Genomic DNA, 16,843 nt, shown 5'->3' on the forward strand with positions numbered 1-16,843 from the left:
TTGTCATAGTTTCTGAGCTGTTGTTGTTTGGCTTTGATTCTGCTGGCCACTCTGGCTAGCAAGGTGTGGTGGTGTTGTACTGCATCAAACGCTGGTCAGTCAGAAAAGCAAAACTCAGGAAGATGCTGATCCCATCTTGTGTGCTGGTCCTCCACAAAGCAATCATCCCCTTCAGGGTGCTGTTTACCCTCTCGTCAGGTTTGTCTGCGGATGGTAGGCAGTGGTCAGCATGGCAGCTATAGCCCAGTAGGTACTGAGCTCTTTGTAGATTCCTGAGATTAGCCTTTCTAGCGCAGGGGTTCCGCTAGCGGCGCGCAAAATTCAAAAATACTTTTTTAGAAATATGTAACTTTCACACATTAACAAGTGCAATACAGCAAATTAAAGATAAACATCTTGTTAATCCACCCATCGTGTCCGATTTTTTATTTTTTTTTAAATAAAACATTTCGACCAGTTCGGAGAAACACAGCCATTTTTCCTGCCAAAGATGGTCACAAAAAGCAGAAATATAGATAACATTAATCACTAACCTTTGATCTTCATCCAATGACACTCATAGGACATCATGTTTTGTTCGATAATGTGCATATTTATATCCAAAAATCTGTTTACATTGGCGCCTTACGTGCAGGAATGTTTTGATTCCAAAACATCTTGTGATTTTAGCAGAAATACTCATAATAAACATTGATAAAATATACTAGTGTTATTCACAGAATTAAAGAGACTTCTCCTTAATGCAACCGCTGTGTCAGATTTCAAACAGACTTTACAGAAAAAGCATAATCTGAGAACGGCGCTCAGAACCCAAAACAGCCAGAGGAAAAGCCACCGTTTAGGAATCAACAAAGTTAGAAACAACATAAATATTCACTTACATTTGATGATCATCAGAAGGCACTCCGAGGAATCCCAGTTCGACAAATTACTTGGTTCCATAAAGTTCCATAATTTATGTCCAAATAGCCACTTGTTGTTAGCGTGTTCAGCCCAGTAATCCATCTTCATGAGGCGCAGGCACTTCATCCAGACAAAAACTCAGTTCCGTTACCGTCCTTTAGAAACATGTCAAACGATGTATGGAATCAATCGTTAGGATGTTTTTAACATAAAGCATCAATGTTCTAACCAGAGAATTCCTGTCTTCAGAAAAAGCACGGGAACGTGAGAACTGTCGGGAGCGCGCGTCATGAGACCGAGGCACTATGCCAGACCACTGACTCAAAGGGGTCTCATGAGCCCCTCCTTTATAGTAGAATCTTCAACTTTCAAGACAGTTGACATCTAGTGGAAGCCCTAGGAAGTGCAACCTCATCCATATCTCAATGTGTACTCGGTAGGCAAAGCTTTGAAAAACTACAAACATCAGATGTCTCACTTCCTGGTTGGATTTCTCAGGTTTTCTATTGCCATAAGAGTTCTGTTTTACTCAGACATCATTCAAACAGTTTTAGAAACTTCAGAGTGTTTGCTATCCAAAACGACTAATTATATGCATATATTAGCATCTGGGACAGAGTCGAAGGCAGTTCACTCTGGGCACGCTATTCATCTAAAAGTAAAATGCTGCCCCCTATCCCAAAAAGGTTAACTGTGGACCTCGGTCAGATTTTGGTCTGGAATCCTGACTCTGGTAAAGACCTCCCTTCACAGAATTGGAGCAATGGCAGTGGCTTTGTGGGGGGGAAACAACTCCACACAGTGTGTAGATGTCTACTACCACCAATTAACATTCATTCTGGGTCCCCTGGCTGGGAGAAGGTCCCATGAGGTCAATTCCCAGCATTTCATTGGATGGTTCACCTCAGTCTGCTGCCAGGAATGTGAAACTGCAGACTTCACACTGCTATACAAACTTCTTGGTATCAACCCACGTGCCTGGCCAGTAAGCCGCCTCCTGTAGTTTTCCGTAGGTCTTATTAAACGCCAAGATGGCTACTCATTTGGGTTGGCATGATAAGCTTGGATATCTGGTCAGTCAATGTAGAGGGGATGATGACACGCTAATGGGTGCCCTGCTTTTCCTCTCCCCTTGGAGTTTTTCGGCATAATTCAGGATAAAGTATTGAACTTCATTGAAGCGAGACAGTCTTCGTTATACACTCTTGTGGATCGCCGTGATGGTGGCCTCATTCTGCTGTGCTCTCTACACACATCATCCAGACACTTAGTGCAATTTCACTCCCTTAAGGTGGTTGCATGTTTCGGCTGCCTTTTGAAAAGTCAGTCACAAATGCGTGGTGCCATACCCAGGAAGTGCTGAAAAGTCTTGAAGGATCTGGGTATTGGGAACTGCTGCAACTTTGGCTGGATTACTTGGATACCCTCAGCATTAATCACATGACCAAGGAACTTGAGTTCTGGCAAGCAGAAATAACACTAGTCTGTCGAAGACTGACTGACCTGCAGATGGTCAGTGACAGGAGTAGATTATGATTCCATCTAGATACACAAGACTTTCCTCTCAGATCCCTCAGGATTTACTTACTCAATTTATTGTCCCCATGGGGAAATTTTGTTGCAGTGTCATGTACACACTTAGTGGCGTTTAAACAGTCCATCGGCCTTTAGAAGGTGGCTGTAGCGTTCTTCAAACCAAAAGGCATGATTTTGAAGGAGGGGTGACAAAGGCAGTCTTGTCCTGACTGGCGGGATCCATTGCCAACTGCCAATATCCGCTGTTCAGATCCAGGTAATTGAAGATGGCTGCTCCTACCAGAGATTCCAGTATGTCATTAATGCTCGGTAGAGGGTAGGTATCGCTTTATGGCATTCGGGTTCCTGTCTACACAGAATCGATATCCACTATCTTTCTTTGGAATCAGGACAACCAATGAAGCCCATCCATAAAAAGGTTCCACAACTCAATTATCCCACATGCTTTCTGAGATTTGCCAGATTGGCAGAGGCTAGCCTGTAGGGACGCTGCTTTATGGACTTCGTGCTGGGTATTGATTTTGTTTGGAGACCATGTCTGGGTGTAAGAGCACAGACCTCATTGTTCCCCTCCAACATCTGGGAGAGCTGCCAACTCTCGTTATCTGACAGACATGCTTGTTTGATGTAGAAATCAGCATCAAGTTTGCTTTAGCTCGGATAAGAGGGGTATGGCTGTAAACTGGGTGATAGCCTGGTTCTCTTGCTTCACTGGTAGAACTTTGTTTTTGTCTGTCTTGAACTAGCCAGTACTCTGGATAAGGTAGCAGGCTCCAGCTCCTGAGGCCAGGAGTGGTCAGAGCGCAGCTGATATGAAGGTTCGGACATCGAGATGGTCAGTCCACTGAAGTCCAGGCCAAGGACTACAGCAAATGCAAGGCTCGTATCTGCAAGAATAGCCACAGGAAGGTTACTATCATGCAGTTTTATTTTAATTTAATCCAGACTGAGGGAGTGGTAGGTTCTCCATTGGCCAAGTACAATGGTCCTTCAAGGTTTGAAGCTCCTCATGGGGTAATGCCATATTTTGCTACAGGGACCACCTGCATCAAGGTGTAAGTTGTATTGTGTCGATTATGGCCTTCCCTCTCCAGTTCCTAACAGTCAGAGTAACCAATAGTTGCGAAATAGCACAACTAGCTGTCTGTTTTCTGTCTAAAGGCTTCATGGTGGACATTGAGACTGACCCAATTGTCTTCAATCCTTTCTGACATTTTTTAAAATTCTGATGCTGGCCATAGAGGGGGCAAGAACCTGGAGGGTGTGTGACTTTACACCTCCAGCATGTCACTGGACGTTTGTCTTGGATCGTGGGCATGTACGGCTGAGACGGGTTAGCCCCAGGAGAGTTGTTTGCATACTGCCATGAGGGAACAGGGTTTTGAGTTTGAGACGGGCTGGAAGCACCAAGATGCACCCGCTCATGTACATTATGCGCATGTTCCCAACGTTGACTGGCAAGGTGGGGAACCATGTTCTTAAGAATGAGTTTGACCATCTCCTGCTCAGTAATGTCAGCCTTCTATCTCCTGACTAGAACTCGATAGGTTTTGGCAACGTCCCATATTGTCTCTGCTTCACCCTGAACTCTGAATCCATTCCACCAGTTCATCCTCCTAGTCCTCTGAGTGGAATAGTTTTCAAACTCCTTCCAGGTTGACGCGTTCATGGGCTATCTCCTACCAGTCTCTTGCTGTACCATGGAAAACACTGCGGAGGGTGGCAAGAACCTTTTAAGTCAGTTAAGGGACCGGATAGAAAGTATAAATTTCACTTAGGAAAAACAGCAGCTCAACATCGTCTGGGCTGCCAAAAGTGGGGGGAAAGTAGTTTGATGGGGGGAGCTCTAACTGTGGCAGGGGGTCTTGGGAAAACAGGAGTTCTGTTTAACAGTATCTTCATAGGGTTTTTTGTACTGCTACCTGTTCATATTCCCTATTTATTTAACCAGGAAGGGCTCTTTGAGAGTTGAAATCTATTTTTCAAGAGCGTCGTGGCCAAGATGGGCAGCACCAAGTAATTACACAATTACAGACAACATGAAAAACTACAAGTAATCTAGTAAAAACCATAGAATTCACAAAGTATAACAATCATAAAACAGCAAATTAAAAACATTGACAGGTCAGGGAATCGGTCTCAATCCTTCATCAGTGATTTAAAAACACCAATCGGGACAAGTTCTTCCAGTTTTAAAAGTATATTTTGGAAGGTGTTCCAAGCCGACGGCGCAGAGTACATAAGCCCTTTTACCAAATTCAGGTTGGACATTTGGAACAGTAAGCAGGATAAAATCCTGCGAACGAAGAGTACCCGCCACATTTCTGAACAATAAAAATGGCCAAATAAAATGGTAGTAAACACAGAAATGGCTTTTGTAAATACAATTATACCAGTGAGGAGAGAAAGCCAGCTAACCCTGGTATATAAAGTGCAGTGGTGTGTAAGGGTTTTGCAGTTTAAAATATAAAAAAATCAAACACTGAGCGGAAGCAATCCTTTAAAATATCCCAATCTAGTAAAGGCATAAATGTAGCTGATACTCGCCTCCTGGCTTCAAAAGAAAAACGTGCCTTATTCCTAAAATAAAATCCCAACTTCAGCTTCAATTTCGAATGTTGAATATGCAATTTTAAGAGGCAGTCGTCAATTTAAAATTCCAAGATATGATTAGTCTCAATCTCATCGCCCTGACAGGCCCTTAATGGCAGAGCCAGCGGCAGAGGATTTGTATAGAAAGGGAAAGAACGGCATTACCTCCTGGTGCAGTTCCCCCAGTTGAAGGTCTGTGGCCTTCTGTGCTTTTTCCATCTCATTAGAGGTCTCCTTTTTTAGTCTGTTCCATCAAAAGTCGTAGTTTCATTGGGAGTTCTTCATGTCCTCCATAAATCCTAAGGGTCAGACCTTTTTTGTAAAATTTTCGCTGAAAATGACACCCAAATCAAAACGGCATGTATCTCAGGACCTAAAGAAAGGATATGCATATTCTTGATACCATTTGAACGTAAACACTTTGAAGTTTGGAAATGTGATATTAATGTAGTTGAATATAACACCAGATTTTTATTTTATTTTTTTATTTAACCAGGTAGGCTAGTTGAGAACAAGTTCTCATTTGCAACTGCGACCTGGCCAAGATAAAGCATAGCAGTGTGAACAGACAACACAGATTTACACATGGAGTAAACAATTAACAAGTCAATAACACAGTAGGAAAAAAAAGGGGGAGTCTATATACATTGTGTGCAAAAGGTATGAGGTAGGCGAATAATTACAGTTTTGCAGATAAACACTGGAGTGATAAATTATCAGATGGTCATGTACAGGTAGAGATATTGGTGAGCAGAAAAGTAAATAAATGAAAACAGTATGGGGGTGAGGTAGGTAAAATGGGTGGGCTATTTACCAATAGACTATGTACAGCTGCAGCGATCGGTTAACTGCTCAGACAGCAGATGTTTGAAGTTGGTGAGGGAGATAAAAGTCTCCAACTTCAGCGATTTTTGCAATTCGCTCCAGTCACAGGCAGCAGAGAACTGGAACGAAAGGTGGCCAAATGAGGTGTTGGCTTTAGGGATGATCAGTGAGATACACCTGCTGGAGCGCGTGCTACGGATGGGTGTTGCCATCGTGACCAGTGAACTGAGATAAGGCGGAGCTTTACCTAGCATGGACTTGTAGATGACCTGGAGCCAGTGGGTCTGGCGACGAATATGTAGCCGACTAGAGCATACAAGTCGCAGTGGTGGGTGGTATAAGGTGCTTTAGTGACAAAACGGATGGCACTGTGATAAACTGCATCCAGTTTGCTGAGTAGAGTGTTGGAAGCAATTTTGTAGATGACATCGCCGAAGTCGAGGATCGGTAGGATAGTCAGTTTTACTAGGGTAAGTTTGGCGGTGTGAGTGAAGGAGGCTTTGTTGCGGAATAGAAAGCCGACTCTTGATTTGATTTTCGATTGGAGATGTTTGATATGAGTCTGGAAGGGGAGTTTGCAGTCTAGCCAGACACCTAGGTACTTATAGATGTCCACATATTCAAGGTCTGAACCATCCAGGGTGGTGATGCTGGTCAGGCGTGCGGGTGCAGGCAGCGAACGGTTGAAAAGCATGCATATGGTTTTACTAGCGTTTAAGAGCAGTTGGTGGCCACGGAAGGAGTGTTGTATGGCATTGAAGCTCGTTTGGAGGTTAGATAGCTCAGTGTCCAAGGACGGGCCGGAAGTATATAGAAAGGTGTCGTCTGCGTAGAGGTGGATCAGGGAATCGCCCGCAGCAAGAGCAACATCATTGATATATACAGAGAAAAGAGTCGGCCCGAGGATTGAACCCTGTGGCACCCCCATAGACTGCCAGAGGACCGGACAGCATGCCCTCCGATTTGACACACTGAACTCTGTCTGCAAAGTAATTGGTGAACCAGGCAAGGCAGTCATCCGAAAAACCGAGGCTACTGAGTCTGCCGATAAGAATATGGTGATTGACAGAGTCAAGCCTTGGCAAGGTCGATGAAGACGGCTGCACAGTACTGTCTTTTATCGATGGCGGTTAGGATATCGTTTAGTACCTTGAGCGTGGCTGAGGTGCACCCGTGACCGGCTCGGAAACCAGATTGCACAGCGGAGAAGGTACGGTGGGATTCGAGATGGTCAGTGACTTGGCTTTCGAAGACCTTAGATAGGCAGGGCAGGATGGATATAGGTCTGTAACAGTTTGGGTCCAGGGTGTCTCCCCCTTTGAAGAGGGGGATGACTGCGGCAGCTTTCCAATCCTTGGGGATCTCAGACGATATGAGAGGTTGAACAGGCTGGTAATAAGGGTTGCGACAATGGCGGTGGATAGTTTCAGAAATAGAGGGTCCAGATTGTCAAGCCCAGCTGATTTGTACGGGTCCAGGTTTTGCAGTTCTTTCAGAACATCTGCTATCTGGATTTGGGTAAAGGAGAACCTGGAGAGGCTTGGGCGAGTAGCTGCGGGGGGGGCGGAGCTGTTGGTCGAGGTTGGAGTAGCCAGGCGGAAGGCATGGCCAGCCATTGAGAGATGCTTGTTGAAGTTTTTGATAATCATGGATTTATTGGTGGTGACGGTGTTACCTAGCCTCAGTGCAGTGGGCAGCTGGGAGGAGGTGCTCTTGTTCTCCATGGACTTCATAGTGTCCCAGAACTTTTTGGAGTTGGAGCTACAGGATGCAAATTTCTGCCTGAAGAAGCTGGCCTTAGCTTTCCTGACTGACTGCGTGTATTGGTTCCTGACTTCCCTGAACAGTTGCATATCGCGGGGACTATTCGATGCTATTGCAGTCCGCCACAGGATGTTTTTGTGCTGGTCGAGGGCAGTCAGGTCTGGAGTGAACCAAGGGCTATATCTGTTCTTAGTTCTGCTTTTTTTGAACGGAGCATGCATATCTAAAATGGTGAGGAAGTTACTTTTAAAGAATGACCAGGCATCCTCAACTGACGGGATGAGGTCAATGTCCTTCCAGGATACCCGGGCCAGGTCGATTAGATAGGCCTGCTCACAGAAGAGTTTTAGGGAGCGTTTGACAGTGATGAGGGGGGGGTCGTTTGACTGCGGCTCCGTAGCGGATACAGGCAATGAGGCAGTGATCGCTGAGATCCTGGTTGAAGACAGCGGAGGTGTATTTTTGGAGGGCCAGTTGGTCAGGATGACGTCTGAGGGTGCCCTTGTTTACAGATTTAGGGTTGTACCTGGTGGGTTCCTTGATGATTTGTGTGAGATTGAGGGCATCTAGCTTAGATTGTAGGACTGCCGGGGTGTTCAGCATATCCCAGTTTAGGTTACCTAACAGAACAAACTCTGAAGCTAGATGGGGGGCGATCAATTTGCAAATGGTGTCCAGGGCACAACTGGGAGCTGAGGGGGGTCGGTAGCAGGCGGCAACAGTGAGAGACTTATTTCTGGAGAGAGTAATTTTCAAAATTAGAAGTTCAAACTGTTTGGGTATGGACCTGGAAAGTATGACATTACTTTGCAGGCTATCTCTGCAGTAGACTGCAACTCCTCCCCCTTTGGCAGTTCTATCTTGACGAAAATGTTATAGTTGGGTATGGAAATCTCCGAATTTTTGGTGGCCTTCCTGAGCCAGGATTCAGACACGGCAAGGACATCAGGGTTAGCAGAGTGTGCTGGTACAAGATGATGCAAAGGGGGATAAAGTATATTTTATTTTTTGAAATGCAAGAGGCCAATATGACTTAGGAATCTAGGTGCAAATTAGGTTTGGATAATAGATGGAAGAAGTGTATGTGCACAGTTTTAGACTGATCCAATGAACCATTTCTGTTCAAAATGTTAGTACATCTTAAAATTCATATCTGTGCACTCAAACAATAGCATGGATTTCTCTCACTGTAATAAATACTGTAAATTGCACAGTGCCGTTAGAATTTTTGGGTTACTTACAACCACATGCTAATCACTTTAGCCTACGTTAGCTCAACCGTCCCATGGGGTGGCATCGATCCTGTAGAGGATAATGTTTTTCAGGTAGGAACACTCCACAAGAGGCCGACTCCTTCCTCTGCTCCGTTTTTGGTCATCATGACTAGATGGATTGTTGAACTTTCCATTTCCCCTTGAACATCCTGCTTCAGAGAATCGTGCAAATATTTATCTGAATAGGTGAGCCAACCTGCATATCTTATGAGCCTCCACACTTTCACTGGGTTTGCGAATGGCATTGTCAAACTATGGTTGGTGTGTGTCCATTGTTCCATGGAGCACAGACACCTCTTGTATAGTTGAGCCTGGGGATAAGGGCCAGTGCTCCAACACCATTAAACAATTTAGTCCTTACACAATGAAAGAATCCCGGTCATAATTTCCAGTAGGTGTCCACAAAAAGACCGTATGGGGTTCCAACAAAATACACGATTCAGCTTTTTGTGGGGTGGTGTCATGGGTGCTTTTCTCTTCAAGTCTGTTTGGGTGCCAATTCTGTAAAAGTAGTGTTAGAGGGATGAAGATTTTGTTGGGGTGCTAGGCAGGTATTAACCCTGCCAAAAGGAAGAGTAGGATGGAGTACCACTAGCAGAAGGCTGCCTGCCAGTTAACTTTTCTCTCCACTGGCTAAGGCACACCATATAAAACACATCACAACCAATATCACCTCATACAATAATAATGGCAGAGGAATTTTAAAGGTTTCATAGAAACAATATACAAAGAACCCAGTCATCAACATTAGAGGATTTTCAATATTCTGTATGACTTCCCAGTAGTGTGTTCATAGACAAAACAAAAGGCCTTAATATCAATCTTCTCTGCCAAATGTAAATAGTCCCCCACAAAATCAATACAGTTCTAACAATAACTCCTCAAGCAAACTCCCTTTACTTTAAAATGTCACACCAAATACGACTGGCCGGCAGCTAATAGTCCAACGACGCTGAACATCAAAAGGAGCAAGTAGGACAAAGTCTGCAGTGAAAAGCACTGGAGCGATAGAGGGGACATGAGGGAAAGAGGGGTCTTAGTGCAACTTCAGGCCAGAAGTCAACAGCTGATTGTTTGTTTTTCAAAGCTTCGGAACAATGTTGCTACTACTCCATGCGAACATTGACAGGAGCAGTCCAAAAAGATTACAACCATGACCTAGAGTGGTAACACTGGCGATTGACTTGCCTTAAACACTTTACAACTAAGCACGCGGAACATAAACGACGTCTGCAGCGTTGGACAGGTTCAAGTTGCCCCGCCAACAGAGAGCTATCTTTTATTTCCTCCTGACTGCTGATGCGCTCTTAAAGTGGCAGTGCACGGTGAAGGCTCTGCAGGATTTTGCTACATCTCTTTACCCCACACATACAACTCTGTTAGGTCCCTCAGGTCAGCAGTGATTTCCAACCACAAAGACCAGGGAGGTTTTCCAATGCCTCGCAAAGGGCACCTGTTGGTAGGTGGGTAAAAAAAAAATCGCTTCGGATGGTGTATCAATACACCCAGTCGCTACAAATTAGAAACGGATTATAGCTAAGCACAGGCAAAATTCTAGTGGAAAACCTGGTTGTCTGCTTTCCAACACACTGAGATGACTTCACCTTTCAGCAGTACAATAACTTAAAACACAATGTGAAATATACACTGAGTTCTTGAGTGGCATAGTGAGTTTTGACTTAACTATATGGGTGTCTTGCAATGATCAACCAACTTGAATTTTAAAAATGTGCAAATCAAGGGTTAAAACTGTTTCAGTGACAGAACTGAAAACTGTGGAATTTCTAAACTATTTGGGAAACAACCATGAACCAAAAGTGATCTATAGTTTCTGGAACAGAACCATGTATTTTAAAAGCATTGGAACCGGTTAATAACGTTCTTTACATTTTCAGGAGTTATTTTCCAGTCCCACAAATCAAAGAGCAAATGCAAAGCCCCTACTATCACTCAAACTTATTCCAGTGTCTGCCTGCCAGCTGGAAGTCTTTACCAGTGGGTAATGTGCATTGTAGGCTACCTGCCCCTCCCCCTCTGACAAAATTAGGGAGTGATGTTAAGGATACTATAGGTTTCATGTTGGATTTATTAACTACAGAAAGGTAAGATGTTAATTCTAGTGCTGCTCTGCACACAAGTGTTTTAGCCAGGTAATGTTTGTTCTGGTCCAATGCTAAACCAACTCGGAAGTTCAAAGACATTCAAAGTTCCTCTGTAAACGCTGCTTCTCCGTAGGTATAATTCTGTGGGCCTAATTCAGATGCTGCCCTTCAAGGAAAGCTTTTTCACCCTCCATTTCTGAATCTCATGCCCTACACTGACTGGCAGCACAGTGTCTTTTTCATTATCATTAAACCATGCTGTTATGGCAAAATGCATTTCTCTATACAGATTAAATCGCTTACCCGCTCCACAGCAAGCTGCTCTATCCTCACTGATTTGTTTAAATTTGTCTAGCTAAATTTAAAAAATATTTCAGGTTTACAGAGAAAGGAACGATAAACTGTTTTTGGGGGGTTTGAAACCGGTTCAGAACTTTATTTTGCTGGTCGGAACAGTGTCTAACAACAAAATGTGAAATGTCAAGGGGTATGAATACTTTCTGAAGGCACGATGTTCTCCTGACTACTTGGGGTAATGTACTTGGTTTTATGGATACAGATTTTTTTAAATTATACAACATTGACCACCTCGCTCTCATTCTGTTTCTTCCCACAGCCCCTCTCTCAGACCAGGCTACCGGCCTGAATCTAGAGAAAACAGCCAGGAGGTGAAGAGACTCAAAGAAAAAGCGATCGTGAGTACATTTCTATCCAAGTGAAGTTGGTGGTTTGTGCCTTTTTTTTAAATAATTGTAACCCATTTGTAACCTCCATAAGAGATTCTTCATTGATACACGATGACAAATCGTGCTTTTAAGACAATTGTGGCGCAGGATAAGAAATGTCATCTGACTGTCATTCTCACTCACCCTCAGGAGGAGCGTAGGGTTGTTTATGTAGGGCGAATCCGGGGGACAATGACTCTGAAAGAGCTGAAGGAACGCTTCTCTTTGTATGGAGAGATTGAGGAGTGCACTCTACACTTTAGAGACCATGGGTAAGTACTCACAAACACAGGTCATGTTTTGTTTCAACAACGAGTAATTCCTCATGTTCAGTAGGCACAATTATGGAAAATATTTAGAAATGAAAAACATTGTCTGGAGAACAAGTCTGTCTTACTGCCTCATCACAGAATATTTTCTTCGGTTTTACGCTTACTGGCCCAGATTTTATCCCAGTGCTAACACCTAGGCTTTACCCTGTCAGTTACATGAACCCCCCCCCAGTGCACTGTCTTTGAACCTCGTTGACCCTTTCTGTGGTCTCTCAGGCCAATCTACAGCTGCTACAGCAACAACCTGGCTTGTTTATAACTGGGGCCTCGTGGCTAAACCACCAGGTGGCTCTTTTAAGAACAACTCACACCTCAGCACACACAGTAGTCATTGGTAGTGTTCATGTCACCAAATGGAAGAAAACCAGCCAGCAGGACTACCTGGACTATAACGTTTATTGTAGTCTCTGCGTTTTATTTAAATATTATCAATTGTGTGCCCTAATGAATCAATACAGCCCTTGTTGACTTACGCATGTGTTTTAATATTTGCTTTCCATCTCTGTGATAGGGATAACTATGGGTTTGTGACGTACTATGATACGAAGGATGCGTTCACAGCCATCGAGAATGGTGGCAAGCTCCGAAAGCCTGACGAACTCCCCTTTGACCTTTGCTTTGGGGGAAGGAGACAGTTCTGCAAGGCCAGCTACGCTGATCTAGGTAGAACATACTTTTTTGGGGATGGTCAACACTGGTACAACTTGTCAGTTTTCAGATAAAATGATCATAGATTTATGATAGTTCTGGCAACTTTCTTGATATGCACCTACATTGATTGCAGTGACGCAAGGAGAGTTAACAGTGACACTAATGTTCTTTCTCTCTTCCCTCCAGATTCTAACCGCGAGTATGACCCGTCGCCTGCAAAGGGCAAGTTTGATGTACTTGACTTTGACACTTTACTGAAGCAGGCCCAGAGAGGTCTGAAGAGGTAACAGAGGTCAGCCCACTGGGGGCGCCATGCTAAGACTTACCTCAGAGCCGCGGCAGGCTCCTCCCACCTTTAACTCTGCCTTCGCCTTGACCTAGGGGTGGATCGCAACCAATGGTCAAAACGTTAGCCAGCTGACATCGATAAACATACAGATGTAGCTCTTTTCTGGTTCATAAAAGCTACAGTTTAAAGCTGCAATCTGGAAAATAACCTTAGATTTTGGGTTATAAGAGTAAGGCATTGTAAGAAGCTTATAGGGCATTTAAGTTACGTTCAAGTCGATGGAATCAGTCATTAATTTAATCAAATACATCAGAATCTGTCATTAATTGAAAATGGTTGGATGGCAGGAAGTCTAGCTTTTTATATGGATTGTTTTAAGTGTTAAATCATTTATGCCATGTTTGTTTTAAGCTTGTCTTCATGAACTCTGAAATGTTATTTCTGAATCATTTGAAGTGACAGCTGGCTAACGTGTTGTCCTGCATTGTGACAGCTACCGGTCTTTATTTAGGTAGGTTTTTTTTTTGTGTGTTTTTGTTTCTGCAAGCTTACACCTTCTATTGAAGTGAAGATTTGTATGAAAAGATTAAAAGCAAAAAAAGAAATGAAATGGAAAACTTTTTAACCGGAAAGAATTTATTTAAATGTGTAATCAGATTTTCCACAATATATGGGGGGAAAAATACGTTTTAGAAATGGGGATACTAAAGTGAATATTCCCTGATATTTGGGAGAAGGTGGAACTACATTGCTGAAATGTACCGCAAACCTAAATAAACCAAACTTTTAAAACTGGTTGACATTTTGATTTTTGTCTAGAGCATATCACTGACTTAACTGAGTCAATATTGGTTTTGAACATGGCTCCAGTCTGTTGCTTTTCATTCATTCTTCAGACTGATTTCAGAGCTGGGAAACCAGAGGACTCAATTGGTTTTGCTCACCTGTCCTGTCTTCCCCTCATTTTGTGAAACTAATGTGCTTGTATTTAATGACTTCTCCACTTGCCTGTCATCAGGAGAATGAGTGTAAAGTGATAATACATTTAAATTAGTTGTAAGACATTTTACAGATTAGGATGAGAAGCATATTTTTAAAGTGTGCATGCGTTTCTCAGAAAACTGCTGATTTTCAAAGGGGGTGTGAAGAATCTTCTAGATTTTGTTCATTAACGCCTAAATGAAACTGCCTCTGAGTTGGCCAGGAGGCTAAACCAGAAAAACCTTAGCCTCTACCAAATAAAACTATGGCGAAGCCACAAAAGTACTTCTGTGCAAGGGTGTTCATTTACATAGTACCATTTCTCTTTTGGAATCACAAACTCAAAGTATACATGAGGGCAGCTAAACAGTGCTGCCCCATCAACAGCACAATCAAAAAGCTGTCCCCATACCAAATATCAGCTTCCATTTTCCACTTAGCTAAACATAATCTTAATTGAACCTTTTTTCAATCGGTATGTAACACATTTACAGAATCCCATCATTACTGACATGGTCTCTTCCAATATACCTATTCACATTAACGCGCCATTCGGGACAGGCAATACAAAGCCAGCCCAATTGCCGTAGCTCGGGTCTTTATTCCAGCATACCCAGAACCTACAGACGAACAGAAACAGAGCACTCATCCAGAACATTAAGTGCAATGTCAAATTGAACATGAAAGCTTGTCTGTGTATTCCTTTATACCATACCAAACTTACCGAAGGAAGGTAATGTATGAACTGAGATCGTTAAGTTGTGTCGACCCACATTGCTAACGTAGCAGGGAGGGGTAGGTGAGTGTGTTAGCTTACCAAATGGTGCCATTGACGGACTTCTCCATCACATTACCTACCTCTCCCTAAGCGACCAGGTTTCGGAAGCCCGGATAGGCAGCCTGCTGTGACATTTTCTTTACCTGCTTTGTGACGGACACAGAACCGGAAGGGCTGGAGCTCCAGATACCACCTGGTCATGCAAGCATGCCTGTCCTTCATGGTCTGGATCCACGTCAGGGGTCTGTGTGCAGGTCAAATTCTCTTGTGCCCACTTTATAGCCAGGCACTCCGTCTCAATTGGCGAATACTTGGTTTCTCTGGTCAAGAGCTTCTGACTCCGGTACAGCAGTCCCAGCACCAAGAGCTCTTCTCCTGGCTCCCCTTTTTGTGCATTAAGGTACTGCAGTGCCAGCTAAACCCGCCATAAGCCCATTGACTCACCCGATGGCAGGTCTCTTGGGAGATGTCAAACTTCACCAGCAGCTCTTCCTTCAGGTCCTTGTTGACGTTGGACAGCCCCTCATCCATTGCTGTGTAAACTAAGGCCTGTGAGCAATGGGACTAGCCTGCAGGCCCACTACCTCTGGCCATCGCCACATCTTGGCCATTCGCTCAAACCTCAGCAGGTAGTTTAATGTCCTCCCCCTGCTGGTATGAAGGCATCTTCTGCTCCTTCCTCAGGAATGGTGGAGGGTGGACGTTAACACTGCTGGACTGGTCTCTTGGTGCTGGGGCTGGCCTCATCACTGCTTGGGGACCCTGCTGTGGAGTTGAAGTCCCTGCTGCGTCGATCCTCCGTCGTCCTGGTGTTGGCAGCTCGAGCAGTTGTTCTGTTTAGCTCCTTGGTCGGGCTCCTAGTTTCTCATAATTTACCTCTTCACCGGACGATACCATGGTATTCCACCCCGTTTCCATTTTAGGTACCTTTTCTGAAAGTTGTTGCTGCTGCTGAGAACACAACCCTGTGTGTGATCCTTTACATCTCTTTTTGGAATTCACTGATTTGTGGTGCGCCATCCCACCACTGCCACTATGTCCTTTTGTGGGGGAAAACGTATTCTGATTGGCTGGCTGATGGCTGCACCCTTGCCCAGTTGTGAAATCCATAGATTAGGGCCTAATTTATTTATTTCAATTGACTGATTTTCTTATATGAACTGTAACTCGGTAAAATCGTTGAAATTGTTGCATGTTGCGTTTTATATTTTTGTTCAGTGTAGTAATGCTACAGACTCCAAGAAAGGTTAAAATCTCACATTTCTGGTAAAAACAAAAGGTGCAAGCTGAAGTACACAGTATAAATATGCAAAAAAATATTTCCTATTCAACAAGTATGAATAAGGCTTGAAATTACATTTTTCTAAATGTATAAAATGACAAAGATTTCACCTTAACTGTAAAATACATTTGTATATTTAGTGTTAGAAAAAATGTGCATGTTTTCCAAAGGAATCTCTTGATCAAAACATCTGCCCCCTTCGCTGTGAAGATGCTTGCGTCCTGGAATGCTTGCCATATTGCAAGCTCCGACCCAACTTTGCTTACCAAGAAAGGCACTTCACTGTACCTATGCATGTGACATTAAAACTTGAACATCTCACAGAGCTCTAGCCCTGAACTCATTAGGAACACGCCTTTCATCTCATATTAATCTTGTCTGTCTATGACAAACAAAGTGTTTTTGTTTAAAATCTATGAATTATTTTTGGCTACTGGCTATAAATCGATCTCAGAGTGTGTTACAGGAACGAAACTACTCTCCTGCTGCGTTACGATGTAAGGATTCCAGGCATATGTGTTGTCAGTGGCTGTGATGTTGGATTCAGCCAGGAGTTGATGGACAGTCGGAAGAGCGGTAGGAAGGATATCCCAGCTTCAAGTGGTGTCAGACATCTTGCTTCACACAGGCAGAAGACTAATACTTCAGTGTCCTTGTGAATCAGGGCTGCCGCTCAATGCAAGCCATTTCGTTCTACGGTGTCAACAGATCGATTAAAAAAAAAACCTAGGTTGGAACCGGTACCAGAACCACACAGGTCCCCTAAACAGGGGACTTTACATCAAAGATGTTAAGAAATGCTAGCGGCC

At 43.7% G+C, this 16,843-nt stretch overlaps 1 protein-coding gene and 1 non-coding gene across 2 annotated transcripts in view; both read left to right on the forward strand.

The window, feature by feature from the left end:
* Positions 1 to 13,788, forward strand: part of LOC112252768 (peroxisome proliferator-activated receptor gamma coactivator-related protein 1) — a 36,486-nt gene extending 22,698 nt beyond the window's left edge. The window contains exons 11-14 of the mRNA XM_024424338.2: positions 11,613 to 11,691; positions 11,872 to 11,993; positions 12,565 to 12,716; positions 12,891 to 13,788. Of these exons, the coding sequence (XP_024280106.1) occupies positions 11,613 to 11,691; positions 11,872 to 11,993; positions 12,565 to 12,716; positions 12,891 to 12,991 (454 nt within the window). The 3' untranslated portion in view covers positions 12,992 to 13,788. The remainder of the gene's footprint in view (positions 1 to 11,612; positions 11,692 to 11,871; positions 11,994 to 12,564; positions 12,717 to 12,890) is intronic.
* On the forward strand, positions 12,225 to 12,366 carry LOC112253601. The gene has a single exon (XR_002954041.1). It is a non-coding gene; the product is annotated as a small nucleolar RNA SNORA50 (small nucleolar RNA).
* Positions 13,789 to 16,843: the final 3,055 nt, after the last annotated feature.

The sequence above is a fragment of the Oncorhynchus tshawytscha genome, linkage group LG06 (genome assembly GCF_018296145.1).
Source record: "Oncorhynchus tshawytscha isolate Ot180627B linkage group LG06, Otsh_v2.0, whole genome shotgun sequence".
NCBI lineage: Eukaryota > Metazoa > Chordata > Actinopteri > Salmoniformes > Salmonidae > Oncorhynchus > Oncorhynchus tshawytscha.